This window comes from Mandrillus leucophaeus, unplaced genomic scaffold, assembly GCF_000951045.1.
Source record: "Mandrillus leucophaeus isolate KB7577 unplaced genomic scaffold, Mleu.le_1.0 Scaffold227, whole genome shotgun sequence".
NCBI classification, from domain to species: domain Eukaryota; kingdom Metazoa; phylum Chordata; class Mammalia; order Primates; family Cercopithecidae; genus Mandrillus; species Mandrillus leucophaeus.
The window spans coordinates 1,789,795-1,814,722 of NW_012102332.1; the positions used below are offsets into that span (position 1 = coordinate 1,789,795).

At 44.6% G+C, this 24,928-nt stretch overlaps 1 protein-coding gene across 1 annotated transcript in view; it reads left to right on the plus strand.

Moving 5' to 3' along the window:
• The window catches only part of GABRA5 (gamma-aminobutyric acid (GABA) A receptor, alpha 5), an 86,306-nt gene extending 71,767 nt beyond the window's left edge, over positions 1-14,539 (plus strand). Inside the window, exons 7-10 of the mRNA XM_011981482.1 lie at positions 2,593-2,736; positions 5,314-5,466; positions 8,577-8,788; positions 13,255-14,539. Of these exons, the coding sequence (XP_011836872.1) occupies positions 2,593-2,736; positions 5,314-5,466; positions 8,577-8,788; positions 13,255-13,554 (809 nt within the window). The 3' untranslated portion in view covers positions 13,555-14,539. The remainder of the gene's footprint in view (positions 1-2,592; positions 2,737-5,313; positions 5,467-8,576; positions 8,789-13,254) is intronic.
• Positions 14,540-24,928: the final 10,389 nt, after the last annotated feature.

Here is a 24,928-nt window from a genome sequence, read left to right on the forward strand (position 1 = left end):
GAACTAGTGAACTAACAGATGGAGTTTATTTTGCCCAATCTACAGATGGGGAAATTGAGGCCGAGAGCTCAAAGAGGTTGCTCAAGGCCACCCTAGTAGTGAGTGTGAGGCCCACGCTGCCTTACTTCCTTTGTAGTTATTCAGAAGACCTATGGTTTCTGAAAGACCTCGAGAATTTGCGCCACTGCTACCTCCCAGTCAGGATTCGCAAGGCTAGGAGAGGACAGGCAGGGTCAACCCAGGGGAAGAAGCCTTGAGGAAATCGGTAATGAATTTCCAAGTTCGATGCGAGTGAAAATGTTTCAGACCATCTTGCCTGGCTCTGCTGATGTGTGGTCAGAGGCGGGTGAGCTCTATGTTTCCCAGAGCTCTAAATCAAGACAAATGCTGGCACTGCAACCCTGATTGCCTCATTTACTCTTGTCCCCACAAAAAGATTGAACGCCACACTGCTGACACAGAGAAGGAATTTAGTGTTGGTTGCTGAACAGTGGAGCTGAAATGGACACGAGAGGTCATTTATTCCCAGCCTTAATGTGATGAGGAGAGCAGAGCTTGGTGATGTCAGCTGACGCACTGCAACCGCATTGTCTCTTGCTGCTGTCATTATTAATGCTATTGGCATCATCAATATCCATAGGCCATTTAATAGTCACTAGTAGTTTGAAAAACAAGATCATGTGAATTATGATGATGCGTTATATGTCACTCAGTGATGCTAGGTATCTTTCATCCTTACAATGATAATTTCGTTGGATTTCTACTGTAATACCTTTCATCCTTACCATGATAATTTCATTGGATTCATTGGTAAGGATTATCATCCAAGCTCTGCCCCCTAACCGTGGAGAAAGGGGCTCACGGGATTTGCTCCCAATGAGGCCTCAGGTCAGGCTGGCCTCGGCCCCAGCCGGCCTCCCCACAGCTCTCCCTGCTGGCAGTGCTCAGGCACGTGCCCTGGTCCCGGGTTAGTATGCCACTTGGCCTTGAGCCCAGGAGGAGCCATCAATGACTGTATGCCGTCCCCAGTCCCACCGAGGAAAGTGATGGGTGGGCCGCAGCCTCCACACTCCACGAATCCCATCGTATCTCACGTCCTCAGTCTGCCTCCCTCCAGGGCTTTGCAGGAGGCACCTCCACCCTCAGACCTCTACCACTCCCAGAGGACCCCTATGTCCTCCTCCCTGTATCTCTCCTTCTCTTCCCTCCCTGCTTCCCTTTCATCCTTGAGCAGATTTGGCACTGAGTTGTCAGCTCCTCATCAGCTGATGAGGGAAGCACTGTTTCCTGTGCTCTGCACACTGTGTAGATGAACGTTTGTGTTCTCAGGTGGCCCCTGATATGGTTTGGCTGTGTGTCCCCACCCAGATCTCACCTTGGATTATAATAATCCCTACATGTCAAGGGCGGGACTAGTAGAGGTAATTGGATTATGGGGGCAATTCCTCCATGCTGTTCTCGTGATCGTGAGTGAGTCTCACGAGATCTGATGGTTTTATAAGCGTCTGGCATTTCCCCTGCTGGCACTCCTCTCTCCTGCCACCCTGTGAAGAGATGCCTTCTGCCATGATTGTAAGTTTCCTGAGGCCTCCCCAGCCATGTGGAACTGTGAGTCCGTTCAACCTCTTTTCTTGATAAATTACCCAGTCTTGGGTATTTCTTCATAGCAGCATGAGAACGGACTAATACGGTCCCTGACTGTCAGAACTGCCCTAAGCTTTGGGCTCCTTTGCAAGCTTCCAGATTCATATATTCCAGCCTAGTCACATCTTCTAGAGGCTGCCCACTCTCCTCGGCTTATGGCCCCCCTTACGCCATCCTCAAGCCAGCAGTGGTGAGTGGAGCCCTTTTGTCATGCTTCTAATCTCTCTGATTAGGGAAGTTCTCTGTTTTTAAGGGGACAAGTGATTAGATTGCACCCCCTGGGAAAATCATATATAATCTTCTGATATTAAGGTCCAGAACCTGAATTCCATGTGCATAGTGTCTTTTGCCAAGTAAGGTGCCATATTCACAGGTGTGACACTAGGGGTACAGGTCCTGCTTGCCACAGCACCTTCACACCCAGGATGGCACGGACAGCAGGTGCCTGCTGGAGAATGGAAGGCTTGGAGTAGGGAATGCGGCCGGGTGCTGCTTCAGGCACTCCGTGCTTGTAAATCTTGATGTAGGTCATGCAGTCATAGCCAGAGCCCTCAGACGTGGTTGCTGTTTTAATCCCATTCTATGATGAAGGCACTGAGGCACAGAGAATAAGTGACCTGACAAAGTCACAGAGCTGGAGGGACCCAGGCAGTCTGGTCTCAGAGCCCACATTCTCACCTGCTGCACCATCGTGTGCTCTGCAGAGAAGCACCACGTACCAGGAAGTGCCAGACAGCAGCCTGGCACCCAGGCCTTTAGACATGGGAAGAAGCTGAACTGCAGTGTCATCTGCCCTGGTCCAACCACCCTATGCATTCTTTAGGTCGTGGAACCTTGACTTTTCAAACGTTCTCATCCTCTCTCTTGCTACTTTAGTAAAAGCTTCTGTGTTTTCCAGGCTGGGAATGATTTCATGTTTATGTCACTTTCTGCCCCCTCCTCATACAGATGCCTACCCTAATTCTGAAGTCGTCTACGTCTGGACCAACGGCTCCACCAAGTCTGTGGTGGTGGCGGAAGATGGCTCCAGACTGAACCAGTACCACCTGATGGGGCAGACGGTGGGCACTGAGAACATCAGCACCAGCACAGGTGAGGGCTCCCAGGTGCACTCCGGACACCACACCCCCGGAGAGCTCGCTGCTCCCAGCACCCCTCTGCAGGGCCCACGTGGGAGGTGGCACAGCAGCCAAGCACACCCTGTCCTGGACAGCTGTGCTCTCCCTGGGCCACAGCTGTGTGAGAGCTGTCCAAGGGAGTCCTCCCAGCCCGCCCCTCCCTGCAGCGGCACACAGAGGCACCAGCTGTGGCCGGCAGTTGCAGTGGACCTGCTTATATAACACACCCCTAAGCAGGAAAGGTAGACAGCTTCCTACAAATACCCCCAGTTACCTGCTGCCCCACCTCCGGCTTTAAACAGCGCAGAGATTTCCCTGGAGTTGAAGTTGGGAAAGCACAACCAGGCAGCCTACAAAGAAGAGCTGAAATGTACACGAAGGAAGCAGACACTCTCAATGCCAGGTGCCCTGGGCTGGCCTGAGCCCTGCAGGGTCAATATCCCAGCCTGGCTTCCCCGACACAAAGTTGGTGGGGAGACCAAAGGAACAGGACACATTGCATCTCCAGAGCCTGCAAGTTATGTGGCCAGATATCTCCAGGGCAGGCAGGCCCAGCCATAGGGGTCAAGGTCATCAGAGAGTGCCGTGAGCAAAGGAGGGGGTTTTGAGCTCCAAAGAGCTTCTGCAGCCTTGGAGAAAAGCCTAAAGGGAGGCAGGGAGCCCTGATGGCAGAATGAGCTCTAAGCCCCAGAGGATATTTTCAGGGGAGCGCTCTGTCAGCACGGCTGATTGTCAGCACCGCTATCCTTGCAGCTGGCCGAGCACACAGGCCGTTGAGTGCATAGCCTGTTCTGGGTGCACACACAGGCAGTCAGCACCCTGTTGACCCACAGGCCTGCGCACTGGGCATCCCTGGGGGATATGAGAGTCTGGGAGGATGGCTTCACCATTTGGTTACCACGCTAAAGGGAAAGGCAGAGGGAATGGGCCGGTTTTATGGAAACCAGTGGAAGGTAGTGTAGCAAGAGTTTGGTGTAAGCAATTGCGATGCTGAGGGAGGATATTCCGGTTTGGAACTGTTTCATATAGTTCTTTGAATATTAATAACTGGGATTTCTACTACTATTTGCATTCTACAATCTTTTAAAACAAACACGATCAAATTTTCCTACCCTCAACTCAAAAATATAACAAAATGAAAAGAACTACCAGCAAAAGAATTAGAAGTAGGAGAGTAATTTCAAGCCCTACTATAAAACAGAATGCCATTTCACTTCTTCAAGTGCTAAGGAGACACAGACTTGGATCACTGGTAGAGATCCAGTCCTTGCTACCAACATACCCTTTGCCTCTTCTTTGCCCATTTCTCTCTCTGGTCTTCGAGCCGGCTCTGCTCCCTCACCTGCTGCGGACTACGGGAAAAGTGCACCTTTGCATTGCCGGCCTGTCCAGGCACGGCTGAGATTGTTGGCTCCTCTTGTGTTAGAGGGCAGATTTTGCCACATGTGATTGCTATGGTTCCTTCATCTCCTACATACGACATGTTTTGAGTTGACACTCAGTGAAGCAGCCACAGTGGGCCTTGCTGAGCTGTGGGCTTCCATCCCAATAGTAAACACTGCAACTGTGATGTCACACTCTAATGTCCCAACACGCAGTCCCTGCAGCCGCAGACAACTACTGTAACAGACCGGGGCCTGCACTGATGGAGTCCCCAAGCCTATTCTCCCCACGTTCACAGTGCATCGCAGCTCTCCAGCCACACCATCCACTCCTCGCAATTCAGCCAAAGTTTTTTGAATTGCTCTTCCTCCACCCCTCAAAGAACACTTCCCATCTCCCCAGGGAGAGGCAAATCCAGGCAGCAAGAAGACTGGCCCAGCAGGGCTCACACTCCCTGACCACAGCCCCCGACCTCAGCTCCTTACCAGTTCACCATGAGGACAGCATCATTCTCAGCAATGAATGGGAGGTCTCCTCGTGCCTCCCACACAGCCAGGCAAATCCAGAGAAGGCACTGGGGCATCGCCAAGGAAATGCCCCCAATTTCAGAGAACAGGTGACACAACTCTGGTAGGTGGCAGAAGGGATGAGCTGCCAGGACCCAGGGCCTCCTGAGCTGCTGCATCTCACTCTGCACCTGGGACGCAGCCAGCACAGGGCCTGCTGCTGGTGGGAATGGTCGTCTCACCTCCCTGGAGCCTGTAGACTGGAAACAAGAAGGACTCTGTCCACCTCTGCAGGGCTCTGTGAAATCCTGAGTTATATCCGGGGAGGCTAAATCCTGAAATCCTAATTGCAGAAGCAGGCGAGGGAGTAGGCGGGAGAGAGGCACAGATTGTGACCGGAGATTAGTAAAACACACAAATCTGATTTCCCCCAGGAAGAGCATCGTCAGCAAAGGCTCTTCAGAGACCAGGGGTCGTAAGACTTATAAAATGACTGAGAAAAAATTCAGGCATCCTCCTGTGTCCTCTCCTTAACCCAGATCATACAAATGAATGCTTGTCCAGCCTGACAGGGGAGTGGAAGGGAGGCTCCTGGTGAACTCCCTGGATGCAGCAAGCAGAGACTCTCGGGGACTGATGTGCAGTCATTTGCTTATTTGCAGGCGAATACACAATCATGACAGCTCACTTCCACCTGAAAAGGAAGATTGGCTACTTTGTCATCCAGACCTACCTTCCCTGCATAATGACCGTGATCTTATCACAGGTGTCCTTTTGGCTGAACCGGGAATCAGTCCCAGCCAGGACAGTTTTTGGTGAGTGTCCCCAAGCCAGGCCTGAACACTGGTGTTTTACCACTGACCCTAACCACCCCAAAGCAACAGCAACAACCTCCACGAAACTTCTAGTGCTGCCTCTGTGTTGTGTGACCTGGAAAACAAATTGACCAATTCATTAAGAATTTAATGTTAAGGATTAGGGTTTAGGATTTCTCTCCAAAGAAGGATTTAAGGAATATCACATGGTCTATTTATAGTTATTTCCTTGCTGAAAAGCCTTTTTGCGTGGTTTGACCTTGCCAGCATGTATCTGTTTTATGTGAGATTTTGCTATGCAGGTTGAGCGTCCCTTATCCCAAATGCTTGGAACCGAAAGTATTTTGGATGTCAGTTTTTTTTAAATTTTGGAAGAATTGCATGATACCAGTTGAGTATCTCTAATCTGAAAATCTGAAATGAGCTCCACGGAGCATTGTCTTTGAGCGTTATGTCGGTGCCCAAAAAGTTTTGGATTTTGTCGCATTTCAGGTTTCGGATTTTTGAAATAGGGATACTCAGTCTATAGTATTTTTGGTTCTCATCAAGTTTGACTTTGTAAGTTATCAGGCAGTTTTCTTTGAAATGTGCATGCCACTTTAAAATTAATCACCAAATAACAATCAAAGAGATGCAATAGGAATAAATTAAATCTGTATACCTGATGAGAACCTACAGCAGCATCATTTTACGTCCCTAAGACATCAACTAAATTGGGAGAACTCTAACTCAGGAGGTACCGCGGCTCAGCAGACACCGTTGATCATCTGAGTCTTAATTACCTCGAAGCTCAGCTGCCTCTGATTCAGGAAGATACGAAAGGCACTTTTGCCAGTCAGTTGTGATCCTAGATGCTCACATCTCTGTAAACTGTAAAGTACGATTCACACATCAGCATTTGCTATTGCAGTTTCCTTTCCAAAGCAGGAAAACGTTAGCATGCGTTTTGTCTTAATGCTCCCCCAGAGTGTAGGCTGACCAAGAGCTCAGGGAGTTCAGGAGTGAGGGGCACAGGGGTGCTCCCGTCTCCTCATCACTCTGCCTCCAGCCAAGAGTCCAGCTTCACTTGCCAAGCCTGAGCGAGCGTCAGGATTGTTTCAGGAGGGTGTGGAGGTTGGCTGGTGACCAGGCCGTGCTCCCCAAGTTAATGTGCCTCATGAACTCTTTAGGGGAAATTTAGCTGGTAGGCAGAAAGAAAGCGGGCAGGGGATTGCCTGTTACTGTCGGGGTTTTTTGGCAGGGAGTGGAGGGAGATGCATGTTAAGATATTAAAGGCCCAAGAAGAAGACTCAAGAGGCTTGTTTAAGATCCTGCGTAGAGCTCTTCCCCCTCAACACAGTGATTAACTGGATTTCTAAAAAAAATCAAAGATCTCTATTGATTCCTTTGGCAGTGTTGATTTCATGCAGGGAATGACGTTCACTGTGTACTTGTATTGCTGTGAAGGATGGCGTTGAATGAAACCCCAGGCATACTACGTGTCCTTGGTGCTGTGCTGGTCTCCTGGGACTGCCCTAACCAAGTCCCACACACTGGGGGCTTAAACAGCAGAAATGTATCAGCTCACACTTCTGGAGGCTGGGAGGCTGGGATCAGGGCGTTGGCAGGGCTGGCTCCTCCTGGGGCCTGCAAGGGAAGGATCTGTTCCCAGCCTGTCTCTTGGCCTCTGGTAGCTCTTTAGCTCATGGCAGCATCACTCCAGCCCTCCCACGGCATGCTGCCTGTGTGCATGTCTGTCTCCAAGTTTCCCCATTTTATAAGGGCGTCAGTCATAGCAGATGAGGGTCCACCCCAGTGACCTCATTTTAACTTAATTACTTCTTTAAATACTGCATCTCCAAATAAGGCCATAATCTAGAGTACTGGAGGTTAGGACTTCAACATATGAATTTTGCAGGCCCACAGTTTTTAGCAGGCGTGTTACACCCCCATTGCCCACACAGGTGCATGCTTCTGCAGAAGGCAGGGCTAGCAGGTGGAAGCTTTGTGAATCGCGAGAGTCCACAGGCCTGGCTCCCAGTGTGGGTAGTCTCATCTCCTTGCTGGCAAGCTTGGGCACCTTGCTAACTACTTCCAAATCTTCCGGCTCCCCAACCTGCCAAACAAGGATACTGACACCCATCCAGAATGCAGCTTAGACCAGAGTCTGACACTCAGCGGACCCAGTAGCTGGTGCATAGTCTGCCAGTCCTAAGGGACGTCCTCTTCCAGGGATCCAGCCTGGCTGGGTGGTCACTGCAGAGTTTTCCTAGTGGCCACAGGCTCCAGGCACAGCAGCCTCCAGGGGACACTTCCCTCTTTGAGGGACTGACATGCCCAGACCCAGATTCAGATATGGCGCTTCTGTTACTGTCTGGCTCTGACAAGTCTGCAGTCAGGTGAAGGTCTGTCTTCCCTGTTTGCAGGGAGCCGTCTGCTTCCGGGTGCCTAGTAAATCGCTGGGAGGCACCTGCTGGCTGCGGTGTGAATGTGACTGTCATTCTGCCTTGGATCTTGCCTTCGTGCTACAGAAACACATCACTCGCTCTACGTGTCTTTGTGGAGCACTGGCTGTTTGCCTGGCTTTGTTCATGGCAGTGGGAGCCAAAATCAGACCGCAATCCCTGCCCGCCTCAGTTCATATTCTAAAGGGAAGGGACAGTCAAGACACGGAGCGTCAGCAGTTGTCTATCTAAGTGCTGTGAATCTGTTAGGTGTTAGCAAAACAGTAGAGGAAAGCGCAGGCTGGGATTAAAATCACCAGTCCCTTGGGAGGCCGAGGCGGGCGGATTGCATGAGGCCAGGAATTCGAGACCAGCCTGGCCAACGTGGCGAAACCCCGTCTCTACTAAAAATACAAAAATTAGCCAGGTGTGGGGATGCCTGCCTGTAATCCCAGCTACTCAGGCAGCTGAGGCATGAGAATTGCTTGAACCCCGGAGGCAGAGCTTGCAGTGAGCCGAGATCACGTCACTGCACTCCAGCCTGGGCAAGACTCTGTCTCAAAAAAATAAAAAAAAAATCGCTGGTCCCCTTTGTGTCTATCATTTTGGGCATGTTGTACTGGGGTCCTGGGTGCCGGCACTGAACCCTGTTTCCGTTTTCCACTCTGCCCCGCCTGACCCCCGCAGGGGTCACCACGGTGCTGACCATGACGACCCTCAGCATCAGCGCCCGGAACTCTCTGCCCAAAGTGGCCTACGCCACCGCCATGGACTGGTTCATAGCCGTGTGCTATGCCTTCGTCTTCTCGGCGCTGATAGAGTTTGCCACGGTCAATTACTTTACCAAGAGAGGCTGGGCCTGGGATGGCAAAAAAGCCTTGGAAGCAGCTAAGATCAAGGTACTGACTGTTTCTCCTCCCTTCTTCCAGGTCCCCTTGACAGAGAAAGTGTGCCCGATTCTATCCAAACATAAGACAAGGTGCTGCTCTTTCCTCCCCGGCAGCTCCCAAATGCTCCTTCCCTTATACTCAAGGCCCTCACCAAGTCTTACTGACAACAAGTCCAATTTCACTCCAGCAAAAGGTGACAGGATGTGAATGGCTTGAACCTGTTTATATTCAAGCCTATTATTTTGGCAGAAGTAACTCCTGTCTCTTAAGGGATGACACGTCTGGTTTTAACTGTGGAATCTGTTCTTCTGCTCGTTTTATCCCACTTCACCATGCAGGCTGTCCTCTTCAGGTGGCCTTCAGGTCGAGAAGGGGGCGCCAACGTAATGGAAGGAGTTCATCAGCAAAGCACACCCAAGCCCCGCTGAGTCCATGATTTGACCCCCTTTTACCAGGCACATAAATTGTTGTGAAAGCATTACTCTGTTCAAAGCAAAGAACCATCTAGTATTTAAAGGGTGATTTATGCCCAAATCTTAAGAACATTTGAAGAAAAAAGATTTACCAAGATTCCAAGCTGCATTGTTTCCTTGGGGAGATAAGAATAGCATTCATGGACAGTAAATAAAGCAACATATGGTGAACTGCTAATTTCACCACACAGAAAACAAACACACATCTCTGTAAGGAGAGAACAGGAGGTCAGAGCCATCGGGGTGACCTGAAAGTAAAACTTAATCTGTCCTTTGGAAAATCAGCATGAAGGGAGTCTTGGAAGGCATTAGAGAGGCCTCGAAGTGTAAGTCCCGACCTCCCAGCCAGGGACCACAAGCCAGTTACAGCAGAGCAGGAGGCCCTGGTTCCACCGGGAGAACTGCTTCCAACCCATCCACGGCCCTGTGCTTGCTCTGAGGGTTGGACTCTGCTGTCAGGAGTTCTGGCCTGACCTTGCCCTTGTGCCTTCACTATTTCCACGTGCCAGGAGTCCCTCCCCTGCTGGAGTTTCAGCATAGAAGCCGCACTTCCAAGCCTAGCTCCCTGGCTGCGGGAAGGCCTGGCAGGACCCCTTCTGGGTGCTCTCATGGAGGGAGGAAAGGAGAAGCTGGAGGAAGGGCCTCGGGCGTGGGTGTGCTTTGAGGGCTGGGAGGAGGGACAGGAGTGATCTGACCGCACTGGGTGATAGGGACTGGAGAGCTGGGAGCAGGCTGGCTTCAGATGATGGAAGTTCTTGGCCGACACGTTTGAACTTGTTCCTGCAGACCAGGGGGCCAGAGAAGGTGCTGTGCGGGGAGGAATGAGAATGGAGTTTGGGGAGATGGGGCTTCCCAACACTCCGCACTGTGTTGCTGGAAGGTGCGTGTGTGTCACCTGCCTGGGACATAGACGGTGCATGATGGATAGTGGGCTGGAGCCTGGTATGAAGTCAGGGAGCAGCCAGAAGTTCCTGACAGTCACCAAGGTTGTCGGGCTCATGCCTGTGAGTCCAGGAGGAACATGAACCCCCGGTGAATGGAGAGAGCACGCATGTGGTTGGGTGTTGTTGTTGGGTGTTGCCATCACTGGCTAATCTAATCGCCATGTATCTGAATTCTGAATGGAGGGTTGGAGGGAAGAGAGAGGATGAAGGTGACCTGCATTGTCTCATTCGACGAGAGTGAGGGTCTTCTAGAATAAGCAGCATGCCTCAGGCTGGCTTGTGGAATGTCAAGACTGTCTCGTTCCCGGGAAGGCAGTGACGCTAGGGGTTCCACCCCTGCCGCCAGGAAGGGTCTGTGCGCTGGAAGGCATGGAGCATGTGCAGGCAGCACACCCCGCGGCCAGACTCCGGCTGCGAGCGTGAATTCCACAGCCTGGGGTCAGCCCACCCGAGTAAACTGTTCCCTGGAAGTAGAGAGGACATTGAAAAAATAGACTGCGTTCACCATTGTTCCAAGTTGGGATCTCCAGAAGCAAACACTGGGTCAGTGTTTGGGGTGTGGCAGTTTTTAGGAGGGAAGGTTTGGGAAAGGAAACAGGGGGCAGTGAGATTCAGAGAGGAAGAAATCAAACCGTGACGCAGGCCTAGCAAAGCCCAGGCTCACCCGCTGGGGCGTGTGGAGCAGGTGGCCAGTGGAGGTGCCCCATGTCAGGGATGTGGCCAGGGCTTTAGACTCCTGCCTCGCTGCCCAACAGATGTGTCTGGTTTCCCCAGGAAGGGCATGAGTCTGGCCAGACCGTCCTCTGCAACTCAGGCTACCAGAAGAGCTGATACCCAGCCACACTGCCTGCAGCTGGGGAGCACGTCCTTCCGGACAGGCGGATTCCGGGGCGCGTGTACATCTCCACCACCAGCGCTGTGACTGTGCTGAGTCCCAGGCGGGTGTTCCCTGCCACCTGCCCCCACCCCACTGCACATTCCTTCCCAGTAAAAACGCGCACCCTCAGGACAGAGCGGTATCTTCTAAAGGGCTTGCCCTTCACTTGGTTCCACCCAGAGCTAGAACCATTCTAAGCAGTAACTCACATGTATGGGTTTCTTCTGGCGGATCTGCATGAGCGCTCACATGACGGTGGGGAAGGCGGGGCTGGCAAAACTGCCATCGCATTTCTGAGGTGTGGCCCGCCTCCCTCAGGCTCCCACACGGTTTCCCCAGGAGGTCCTCATGCCCCTGCCCCTGGCCTGGTTTTGGTTCACCTGTTTCACCTGTGTCCCCTGACTCGTGCTCTATGCTTGGCCTTTCTGCTTTTTATCTTTTCTTTATTCTTAACTGTTGATTTATTTTCTTTACCCTCTTGTGTTTTTCAAGTTTTAATTAATGAGACTGTATTACTTTAGTAGTGGAACACAGGTTGTCTAACATTTTATTGTGCACATTTTTAAACATACAGCAATGTTTAAAGAGGTTTACAGTGAAGCCGTCTGCTGTTAACATTACCTGTGGCTGTGTCCTCACCACCTGTCACCTCTCCCTCTGTCTGTCCACCAATACACCCATCCTCAATCTGTGATTTTTTTTGCTACATTTCAAAATAAATTTCAGGTGGCAATGCGTTTCCCACTCCATATGTCAGCATGCACGTCATTATAACTACAGTCCAATACTAGCTTACTGTTTTATTCCTTTGAAGCCAAATTTGTAGTGTGAAATGCTCAAGTATTAACGGCACCTTTGTTGCGTGTGGCCAAATATGTACATTGTGTGTAACTCGAATCCCTGCCACAGTAGAGGACATGTCCAGCCTCCAGAAAACTCACCATGCCTCTTCCCAGGCAGGGCTTGACCCCACCTCTCCAAACATATCCACTATTTTTATTTCTTCCACCATAATGTAACTTACCTGTTTAGAATTTTATATCCAAAAAAAAAAATCTTCACAAAAAACGTATACAAGAATGTTCATAACTGCTTCATCCGTAAGAGTTAAGATTAGAAACAGTCCAGGTGTCCATCGATTGGAGAGTAAGCAAACGGTGGCACATTCGTGCAAAGACACATCACTCAGCCATGAAAAGGAGAGGATGACTGATAGACACAGCAAACGGGTGAGTCTCAAAAGTCTTGTGCTGGGTGGAAGGCACCTTGCCACAAGAGTGCATTCTGTACCATGAGGTTTAATTGCGTCCTTTCCTCCTTCCCCGCAGGCCACATCTTAGGGCTTCCCTTATTTCCACACACCTTATTCCCTCCCGCTGGTGCACTTGAAGGTAAAGAAGTGATGGCTGCCTTTGCAGGGGGGAAGTCCTAATTCCGTTTATGCCAAGATCTTGAGAAATGCCAGACTTTAATTTTTTTTTACTTTTATTTTAGGTTTAGAGGTACATGTGCAGGTTTGTTGTAGGAAAATCAAGTCACAGGAGTTTGTTATATAGATCATTTTGTCACCCAGGTACTAAGCCTGGTATCTAATGGTTATTTTTTTCTGCTCCTCTTCCTCCTCCCACCTTCCACCCCAATGTCTGTTGTTCCCCTCTTTGTGTTCATGAGTTCTTATCATTCAGCTTCCACTTGTGGTATTTGGTTTTCTGTTCCTGTGTTAGTTTGCTAAAGATAATGGCCTCCAGTTCCATCCACGTTCCTGCAAAAGACAAGATTTCATTCTTTTTATCATTCTTTTTTTATGGCTGCACCATTCCATGGTGTACATGTACCACACTTTCTTTATGCAGTCTGTCATTGATGGGTGTCTAGGTCGATTGCATGTCTTTGCTGTGGGAGCAGCGTTGCAATGAACATTCTCATGCATGTGTCTTTATGGTAGAATGATCTGTATTCCTCTGGGAATACATCCAGCAGTGAGATTGCCAGACTTACATAGCAGTCGTAGCTCTCATGTGTGCCCTGTCTGCAGGCCGCCTGGAGACATCAGCGGAGCAGGGTCCTCTGCCAGGCTAAGCAGGTGTTTCTCTCTTTTGAAAGGTGCACCTTTAGAACTCCAAGGTGAGCTGACCATTGCCTGTAAGCGGCGCGTCCTTACATTCCTATTGTATTTTGCAGAAAAAGCGTGAAGTCATGCTCAATAAGTCAACAAATGCTTTTACAGCTGGGAAGATGTCTCACCCCCCAAACATTCCGAAGGAACAGACTCCAGCAGGGACGTCGAATACAACCTCGGTCTCAGTAAAACCCTCCGAAGAGAAGACTCCTGAAAGCAAAAAGACTTACAACAGTATCAGCAAAATTGACAAAATGTCCCGAATCGTATTCCCAGTCTTGTTCGGCACTTTCAACTTAGTGTACTGGGCCACGTATTTGAATAGGGAGCCGGTGATAAAAGGAGCTGCCTCTCCAAAATAACCGGCCGCACTCCCAAACTCCAAGACTTCCAGCGAAATGGTACCAAGGGGAGGGCTTGCTCGCAGGGACGTTCCATATGTGAGCACTATCTTTCAGGAAATTTTTGCATGTTTAATAATATGTACAAATAATATTGCCTTGATGTTTCTATATGTAACTTCAGATGTTTCCAAGACGTCCCATTGATAAATCAAGCAAACACCTTTCTAGAAAAACGGGATACAATGACCGACACTCAGATGCCCAGTATCATACGTTGATAGTTTACCAACAAGATACGTATATTTTTAACTGCTTCAAGTGTTACCTAACAATGTTTTTTATACTTCAAATGTCATTTCATACAAAATTTCCCAGCGAATAAATATTTCAGGAAACTCTCCATGATTATGACTTGACCAACTCTATTGTGAGAAACAGGGATCATAAAGAGCACGTTTTTCATGACCAGGAAACTTGGACATTTATGTACAAAATGAATTGCCTCTGATAATTCTTACTGTTCTGAAATTAGGAAAGTGCTGCATGATCTTACATGAAGAAATAGAGTCGGCAAACATTTATGCAGGCAGATTAATAACAGAAACACATCATATGTTAGACACACAAATACAGTATTTCCCTGAGGAAAAAAAATTAACTGCTTAAATTTTTTGGGAGGAAAAAGACACATTTCTTACCCCACCCCACACCACCCACTACCTGAACAACAGCCAAGGAAAGAAAGGAGATGTTCAAACAAACCACAAACAGTGTGTTGACGGCACTGTCAGCCCTTGGCCCGTGTGATCACTGTCTCTGAAACAGCGACCACCTCCCTCTGCAGCCAGCGTGTGGCGCTTCAGTGGTGAGAAATTGTACTTGAGTTATTTTCCATTTTATTTCCTTGTATGTATTTCATGACTGGACTTCCTGCTCTGTCAGCTTTTGTATATGAATCTTAAATGTTCATTAAAAAATAAAAAATGAACCGAGCTTGTGGACATATATGACTCTTTTTTAAAAATTTCGTGTTTTGGTGGACTCATTTCCTGAAAGTGACATCAATGGAACCCATCATGAAATTGCCTGGGAACGAAGCAGAACAAAACAAAACGTTTACTTGGTGGCTTGTCTCTGGTCCAACCTAATTCCATAGAGTAGCACCTGGAGAGAAAACTTGTTTAAACCACGGTGAGGGTAGACAGGTGAAAGCAGGTACAGCCCATCACAAATTTCTCAGTGGTGCAATGCCGCTTGGGCCTCGACTTGATAGAGTCTTCTCTGAGTGTATTTCAGGGTGGGTGTTTGTTGTGGGCATGGTGACTACCTGGTTCTTTACATAAGGGAAGATTTAATTATCCCCCCACCCCCCTTTATTTTTTTGAGCCAAGGTCTTGCTCTGTTGCCCGAACTGGCGTGCAGTGGCTCAATAATGGCTCACTGCAGACTCAGCCTCGTAGGCTAAAGCAATTCTGCCACCTCAGCCCCCTAAGTAGCTGGGACTACAGGCGTGTACCACCATGCCTGGCTTATTTTAAAATTTTTCATAGAGACCAGGGTCTCACTATATTGCCCAGGTTAGTCCTGAACTCCTGTATTGCCCCTTCATTGGTTTTAGGATCTCACAAATGGAAGGGTAAAGGCCAGCAGAAAAGGTGCTCTTCAGTGTTCACATGAGGAAGCATTTCCCTATTATAAATGATGATGATATTTGTCTAATGAGAGTGCTCTCTGTTATACCACAGCAAAAATCCCAGCAAAACAAAAAACAAACTTAAGGCTCAATAGAAGATCCTGTTTTCATATACTATGCAGTTACATTTCTCTCCTATAGTCTGTAGAGTTTAGCTTTGTGCTGTAGTTTGGAGAAAAATATACTGTAAGTTATGTCCAAATGGCTACATGCTTGAACACCCTCTTTGAACATCTCAGTCCATCAATAGAAGAGTAAACAACAGGTGACCTCACCACCTGTCACCTCTCCCTCTATCTGTCCACCAATACACCCATCCTCAATCTATGTTTTTTTTTTTTGCTACATTTCAAAATAAATTTCAGATGGCAATGCGTTTCCCACTCCATATGTCAGCATGCATGTCATTGTAACTAGAGTCCAATACTAGCTTACTGTTTTATTCCTTTGAAGCAAAATTTGTAGTGTGAAATGCACGACTATTAACAGCATCTTTGCTGAGTGTGGCCAAATATGTACATTGTGTGTGACTCAAATCCCTGCCGCAGTAGAAAACAAGGTCTTCCATATCAGGTTGTAGGAACTTTCTTGACAAGGTCTAGCCTTCGTTACAGAAAACCTCCAGTGAGCTCTGGTTTGAAGACAGGCTAACCACATTTACAAGCTGCTGAACCTCAATTCTGATGAATGTTTAGTGAAAACGGTCACATTCGTTTTCTACTTTCTGATTTTGTATTGTAGATATTTCAGTGTTTGTTATTTTTAATGAGAACATAATAAGAATCACCTTGGGGATAATGATAATAAGGCAAAAAATAAAAACTTCTGAAAATAATTATAAATTACAGTACCCTACTTTTAGAGCAAGGATATTTAAATGTATCTCTTTTGACATCACCACAAATGGAGAGAATATTCTAATATGTTGTTAATCAGTATTACTTCTGGACTTTCTTTGGAATCTAAAGACCTATCCAGGAAAAGCCTTGACTAATGTTGGCCTAAAAGTATGTGTCTGTCTACAATAATTGGGTTCAAATGCCTCTGGAGTAACTATCAAACTTAAAATAGCACAGCAAGCATCCTCTGTTGAAGATGACAAGGAAGTTGTAAATCTTCTGACCTACTTGTCATGCTCATGTCTTAGAAATAATGCTTTATGTCTCTCATGGGACTGTGAAAATAAAATAAATCTCGAGACCCCAAAATCACTAAAGCAAGGGAAAAGTGAAACGGGGAACGATGTCAGGCAAACCTGCCTCCCATTTTATTTCTAAATAAGATAGCTACAAAGATAAGAAGCGACATACCTCCCTCACAGTTTGCCCACAAGGAAGTTCCTTGTGAACAAAGGACAGGCAAAACTCAAAATCATCCCTCTGCTCACATGAGACAAACACATATCTGATTGCTTCCTTTGCTTTACTGTTTCACTAAGCCAGGTTGTCTAGCTATGACCTGGAAGCCCCCTCCCCACTTTGAGTTCTCCCACCTTTCCAGACCAAACCAGTGTACATCTTACATATATTGATTGATGTCTCCTGTTTCCCAAATATTTATAAAGCCAAGCTGTGCCCCAACCACCTTGGGCACATGTTGTCGGGTCCTCTGGAGGCTGTGTCATGGGTGCATCCATAACCTTGGCAAAATAAACTTCCTAAATTGATGAAGACCTGTCTCAGACACTCTTGGTTTATAGGACAAATTATGAGAAGCGGGTACACTAAATGAGTAACCTCTATTTTATAAACAGGAATACTGCCGCCCAAAGAGGTTAATCTATTGGCTCAGAATCGTATCAAAAGTTAGGAAGACACACAGGCCTAGATCCTAGTCCTCATAATTTCTAACCCAGGGCTCACAACACCATGCAATTGCTTCCAGATGGAAGTTGATTTAGAACAAAAATGAAACCTAAAATGAAAAATCTTGCTTCAAACCCTGGTTGAATTATTATGTATTAACAATGCCCTAGAGAAATTTGTTTTGTTTTGTTTTGTTTTTTTGCACTGAAAACATGACCTTTGAGTTTGCCCCTTCTTATATAAAACGTGTGCTTCTGTGATCTTCAAAACCTGTCTTGACGGAATGGATCTGTGTTAGGGTAGCACTCCCCCCAACTACCCTTCAAGGAGAGAGAGAGAGAGAGAAGCACTGATTGACTAGAGCCAAGGATCTTGATGTGATTTCTCCTCCTAGAGCTCCCACCTGAATGATGATGTGACTGCCTTGGGAGGGGTCTGCCCCCAGGGAAAGCATAACTGACTGACACTGAGTCTTCAATCAACATCATCCTTCATTGTAAGAACTAACTTCAAATCAAAAAGAACCCTTTCTTTGGAAAATTGGAAATGCCACAGTTTACTCATGGAAAACAGTATTTTAAATATTTAAAAATTAGTCTTAATGTCTTTTTACCATATACTAGCACATCTGGGACAATCAGTGCCCTGAGCAAACATATTGAGCATTTGAATATGAATTACTCTGATCACTGAAATTACTTGCCAGGTTTGCAGTGATATAAGGTAATGATTTTGAAGTCTGCGAAAAGGTTCATTTCATCAAAGATTTACATGATTATCTGTTTGTCACTGTCATTTTCAATAGACTGTCTCAACTCTAAATTCAAATGCTCTGTAGCCTGTTTTGAAATGAGTATGGGTTCTTTATGGAAACTTGTGATTTGAAAAATATTTACTGCTCACAATTTCCCTAATATAAAAGTCTGAAGAGATATTTAAGGAAAAAAAAAGTCTGAAGAAATGTTTGCTTAGCTTTTCTGAGTTATTTGAAAATCAAATAAACCAAGGATCAGGCACTCTATTTTGCAATGTGAGACCTCAGAAGGAAAAATTTGAAGTGAGCTCTAATTGATCCAATATACTCATTTAAGTCCAATTTATTCTGCATTCTTCATGTTGCTATCGTTGTCTCCTTACCAGCCAGCATTATTCCAGGCCAGTAGCAGGAGCTAGATGAATGTGAACTGACTGAAGAAATCAGTCCTGATAAGTGGGTGGACTGGATCTGATGAAACTCCTTCAGTTAAGGATTGCAAATTGGTGGTAATGTTACACCTGATGGAAATCCTTTCTTAAGAATTTATAAAATAAGAATTTCAAAGATTTGTATAAACCTATCCATAGCTGACCTAACAACACTAGGAACACAATCCCACAGGGTGACAGTTGTCTGGGCTTGAGTGACAGCCTGCTCCTTTAGGTCGGGTGACCATGTAAATTTATCACCCAGACATGAGACTTGCAGAGTGTTGGACTGAGGTCCTCAGTAAATCCTCTCCCCACAAAAAGCAATGAAAACACTGGCAAGATTATATCAAAGCAGACATTTCAGAACTCTGGAAATAAAACCAAAGGCATACAACACATTAAAAGAGTTTACTGAAGAAACAGTACTGAACTTCAATAAGAACAGTGAGGTCTATGCCATTTTAACTTAGAGATTTCCCTGTCTCCCTATCAGCTCCTTGGCATGGTACCATGAAGACCAGAAGCCTTGTTGCCACCCGAGGGGGATGATTTAATTTGGAACTCTACAAAATGCCCCATCCCCAGAGTTTTGCCACTATTTGACCTGACTTGGAGCCCCATGGGAAAGTTTTATTCCCAAAGCATTGTTGATGATAATGATGATCGGCATCACTTGAGGAAGGTGAACACTGAAACCTGCAAGGCAGTGATGCCAGCTAAGGCAAGAAAGAAACCAGCCAAACATGTACAAGGAAGATCTGGGGAATCAGATCTAGTTCACAGTGGACTATAAACATCTCAGACATATTCCTGAGGATCTGAAAGTCTGTGTGTATGTGCAGGGTCGTGTGAACAGTCAGGAAAGGGCAGAGAGAGTCTTAGTTACTTACTCATCCCTGGCTGACCCTGATGTCCTGTGAAAGCAAAAAGTGAAAGACAAGGAAGACTTAATCTGCCTAAACTTTGAAAGCGTGCTCCAAACTACACATAGGTCCTCATGGCAAAGGGTGAAAAACGTATCACCATAAAGCATTCAAGAGAATTAAGGACCAATCATTGACTGCCCTAAGCTGTGCTGACATAGGGGTGACCCCTATAAAGCCAGGACTAAAAATGAAAACAGATGGAGATGGAGACTTCAGTCTAGGGAATGCAAACACTAGCATACTTGTCCGGGAAAGTAATTAAACAAACAAAGCCTAACCCCAACAACAACAAAATACAACAATAAACAGTGGGAGAACAGGATGATCAGATTTCAAAGGTATAAAAATATATGGCTAGTGTTTCCAGTTTATTAGGAAGCATGCAAAGAAATTGGGATGTGCAGCTGGTATACAAGAAACAAAACCGTCAAAACGTACTGGTCCTGAGGGTGCCCAGAAGTTGGATTTAGTAAATAGACTTTAAATCAGCTATTTGATAATAAGAATAAATAATATAATATATAATGAGAAGAAGTAATGGTTGAACGTCCCATAATTTATTAAAAACATTAATTTACACCTCCAAGAGGCTCAACTAAGTCTTAGTATAGTCAGCTTAAAGAAATATACACCCGGATACAATGTAATTATTCTGTTGAAAGCCAAAGGCAGAGAGAGAATCTTGAAAGCAAGAGAGAAGAGACTCATCATATACAAGGATCCTCAATAAGAATAACAGCCGACTTCTCATAAAAAACCATGGAGGCCAGAGGCAGTGAGATAACATATTCAAAGTACTGAAAGAAAGCGGGGAACCCCCCACCATCAACCAAAACTTCTATGTTGAGCAACATTACTCTTCAAAACGGCAAGTGAAATAAGAGAGGCCCAGGTAAATAAAAATGGAGAGACTACATCTATAGCAGCCCTACTCTACCAGAAATGCCAAAGGAAGTCTTTGAAGGTGTATAGGAATGATAATCGATGTTAAGTTGAACTCACACAAGGAAAGGAAGATCACCATAAAGGAAATTACATGGGTAAATATAAAATGTAAATAAAGTTTTTGCTCTTTTCTTCCTTCAACCAATTTAAAAGACAATTGTATGAAACAATAATCACGAAGCTATATTGATGAGTTTATAAGCATAATTTGTATAACAATAGTATCACCTTGGAGAAAGACAAGTCATTATATTGGAAGGACATTTGTGTATACTTTTGAAATTAAGTTAGTAATAGTTGGCTCTAAATTGTTTTAAGGTAGGATGCATATTTAATCCCCAGAGCAGCCATAAAGAAAATAAGTTAAAGAAAAGATAGTGAACAATCCAAAGGAATTAAAATAGTGTGCTAGAAAATAACACAAAAGAAAACAAAGAGCAAAACAGCAGCTGTAAATTCAACCACATCAATAATTAAATGAAAACGCATTACATAGTCCAATCAAAAGGCAGAGAATGTCAGACTGGATTAATTAAAAAGGACATAACCATATAGTTTCAATAAGAGGTATGTTCTAGATTCAAAGACACAAATAAGTGGAAAGTAAAAGGATGGAAAAGATATACTATGCAGATAGTAACTGAAAGACTGCTACAACTATTATACCAATATCAGAAAAAATTACCTTAATGCAGATAATATTACTAGAGACAAAGAAGGACATTTTATAGTGGTAGAACAGTTAATTTATCTGGAAGATATAACAATTAAAAACAGATATGTATCTGTGTACCTCACAACAGAGCCCAAAATACATGAAGTAAAAACTGATGGAATTCGAAGGGGAAATATACAGTGCAACATTCGTAGTTGGAAACTTTATTCTCCACTCTTAGTAGTTGGTGGGACAACAAGACGGAGAATCAACTAGTATGTAGAAGACCAGAACAACACTATCAACCAACTTGATCTGCTCACATCTAAGGAACACCGCACCCAACAGCAGCAGAATCCGTATCCTTTTCAAGGCCATTCTCCAGAATAGAGCATTTTGTATGCAATAATACAAGGCTTAATAATTTTTTTTTATTTTCATTTTTTTGAGTCAGGGTTGTTCTCTGTCACCAAAGCTGGAGTGCAGTGGCATGATGAGGGCTTACTGCAGCCTTGACCTCCCAGGCTCAAGTGACTACAGGCATGCACCACCACGCCCAGCTGATTTTTAAATTTTTATTAAATTAGAAAATATAGTGAGACAAGGTCTCACCGTATTGCTCAGTCTGGTCTCGAACTCCTGAACTCAAGTAATCCACCCGCCTTGGCCTCCCAAAGTGCTAGGATTAAAGACATAAGCCACTGTGCCTGGCCAAGTCTTAGTAATTTTAAAGAGATTGAGATCATACAAAGTATGTTCTCAAAAAACAATGGAATTAAATTAGGAGTTTGTTTTTCAAACCAGGACACTTTTAACAAGCATAACAATAATAATTACATCAGAACAACAGGCATACATTAAAATGCTCTTGAGCAAATCAGAATCTGTGCTCATCCTGCCTTTAGCAAGGAATCCGTTATACAGTTCCCATCCAATCCATGCTTTAGTCATCTCCAGGGTGAAACCTGCCTCACCCTGTAGGCCTTTGAGTTTGCAATGCCTCGGTTAGACCAGTATGAATTGGGTCATTGTAGGAAACATGCACTTTATTTTCCAATGAATTAGTCTTTAATTCTACCATGCCCCATTCCTATTTTATCTTTTACATTTGTATTGATATTAGGCATAGTGTGTGTATATATTTCTGGGGTATATGAGATATTTTGATACAGGCATTGAGTGCATAGTAATCATGTAAGAGTAAATGGGGCATCCATCACCTTAAGCATTTATCATTCTCAAGTACACATGAAAAATCTACAAAATTAATCACATACTGGGTCATATATCAATATTAAAAATATTGGTACATTCATAATATAGACTATATATATATTTGAGACCAGGTTATGAAACTGGCTAGTTTTTGTATTTTGGTAGAGACAGGGTTTCACTACATTACCTAGGCTGGTCTCAAACTCCTGGTGTCAAGCGATCCATCCACCTCAGCCTCCCAAAGTGCTCGATAACAGGCGTGAGCCACCATGCAGGCCAATAATATAGAAATTTTATAAAATAACACTTTGGTCATAAGTAATAATATTGAAAATGGAAACAACTTTTAAAAAAAGTATCTTCCAACTAGAAATTTAGAATTTCTTCTATTAAACAGCAAAAGGATGAAAATAAAGATTTTAAAATATCATTAAATTTCTAAAAGTCAAATTTAAAATTACACATAAAAATTTACGAGATACAAGAAATCATTGCTCAGACTAAGGTAGCAAAGGTTTTCCCCTATATTTTCTTTTAGTGGTTTTATAGTTTCAGGTCTTATGTTTAAGTCTTTCATCTACTCTGAGTTGATTTTTATATGTAGTGTGAAATAAGAGCCCAATTTCATTCCTCTGCATGTGACGTCTAGTTTTTCCACCACAATATATTGCAGAGACTGTCCTTTCCTCGTTGTGTGTTCCTGATATCTTCATGGAAAATTTATTGGTTCTACATGTGTGAGTATATTCTAGGCTCTCTATCTCTATCATCTCTATCCACTGGTCTATGTATCCGTTCTTATGTGAGTGCCATACTGCTTAAATTAGTGTCGTCTAGCAGTGTATTGCAAGTATGATGCTACCAGCTTCATTCTTTTTGTTCAAGATTGCTTTGGTTATGTGGGATCTGTTGTGGTTCCATAAAAACTTTAGAATTTTTTTCTACTTCTGTAAAAAATCATTGGAATTTTGATAGGGATTGCATTGAATCTTTGATGGCTTTGGGTAGTATGGAGATCTAAATAATATTAATTCCTCCAATTCATGGACACAGGATCTCTTTCCTTTTATTTGTGTCATTCACAATTTCTTTCATTAATGTATTACAGATTTCAGTATATAGATCATTCACCTCTTTGATTAAATTTACTCCTAAGTATTTTATTTTATTTTATTATGGTACAGTAAATGAGATTGTTTCATTAATTATTTTAGGATAGTCTGTTGTTAGTATATAGATACGCTACTGATTTTTTATGTTGATTTTGTATCCTGTAACTTTACTGAATTTATCAGTTCTAACACCTTTTGGTGGAGTCTTTTGGGTTTTCTACATAGAAGATCTTTCATAAAAAAGACAATTTTATTTCTGCTTTTACTTTTTGGATGTCTTTATTTCCTTTACTTGCTTAATTGGTATGGCTAGAACTTCCAAAATTATACTGAACAGAAGTGATAAGAGGGAGCATCCGTGTCTTATTTATGAACTTAGAGGAAAAGCCTTGAACTTTTCACTGTTGAGTATGATGTTAGCTATGGGCTTGTCATATAGGCCTTGACTGTATACAGCACAAGAAAATTTAAGGGAATTGCTCTGTGACCGTGGTCTGGGCAATAATTTTTTGGATAGGACCCCAAAAGCACAGGCAATGAAAAACAAAAATGGACACATGGGATCGTATCATACTAAAAAGCCTCTGCACAGCAAGGGAAAAAACTAGCAGAGTGAAGATAAAATCCATGGACAGGGAGAAAAAATTTGCAAATAAAATATTTTCTTTTCTTTCTTTCTTTTTTTTTTTTTTTTTTTTTGAGCCAGAGTCTCGCTCTGTCACCCAGCCTGGAGTGCAATGGTGCAATCTCAGCTCACTGCAACCTCCCCCTCCCTGGTTCAAGCAATTCTCCTGCCTCAGCCTCCCAAGTAGCTGGGACTATAGGTGCCCGCCACCACACCTGCTAATTTTTGTATTTTGTAGTAGAGATGGGGTTTCACCATGTTGGCCAGGCTGGTCTTGAACTCCTGGCCTCAAGTGATTCACCCACCTCTGCCTTCCCAGCATTATAGGCCTGAGCCACCACACCCACCCCAAATATTTTCTGTAGGGGTTAGTATTGAAAATATATGAGGAACTCAAACACCTCGATAGCAAGAAAACAAATAACCTGATTAAAAAATCGACAGAGGACTTGAACAGACATTTCTCAAAAGAAGACACACAAATGACCAACAGATATATGAAAAAATGCTCAACATCTCTCATTATCAAGGAAATTCAAATTAAAACGATGAGATATCATTTACACCTGTTAGAATGAGTGTTATCAAAAAGACGAAAGATAACAAGTGTTAGGGTGTGGAGAAAAGGGAATCCTGGTACGCTGTGGGTGGGAATCTTACTTAGTACAGCTCTTTTGGGAAAACAGTATGGAAGCTCCTCAAAAAACTAAAAATAAAATCACAATATCATCCAGCAATCTTACTTCCGGGTATGTATGCAAAGAAACTGAAATCAGTCTGTCTGAGAGCTCACTGCACTTCCATGTTCACCGCAGCATTACTTTCAATAGCTGAAAAATGAATGCAGCCTAAGTGTCCGTTAGTGGATAAATGGATTAAAAACTATTGTCTGTATATATAGTGGAATACTATACAGCCTTTAAAAGAAGGAAATGCTGTCATTTGCAACAACATGAATGAACCCAAAGGACACTATGTTAACGAAGCCAGACGGAGAAAGGCAAATACCGCTTGTTTTCACTTACATATGGAACCTAAAAGAGACAGATTCACAGAAGCTGAGAGTAGATCGGCAGTTACCAGAGGCTAGGGGTGAACATAGAGAAGGGGGAGACGTTCGTCAAAGGATGCAAAGTTTCGGACAGGAGAAATAAAGTTGTAGTGATCTATTGCACAGCACGGTGACCATAGTTAATAATAATGTATTGACTATTTTAAAACTGCTAAA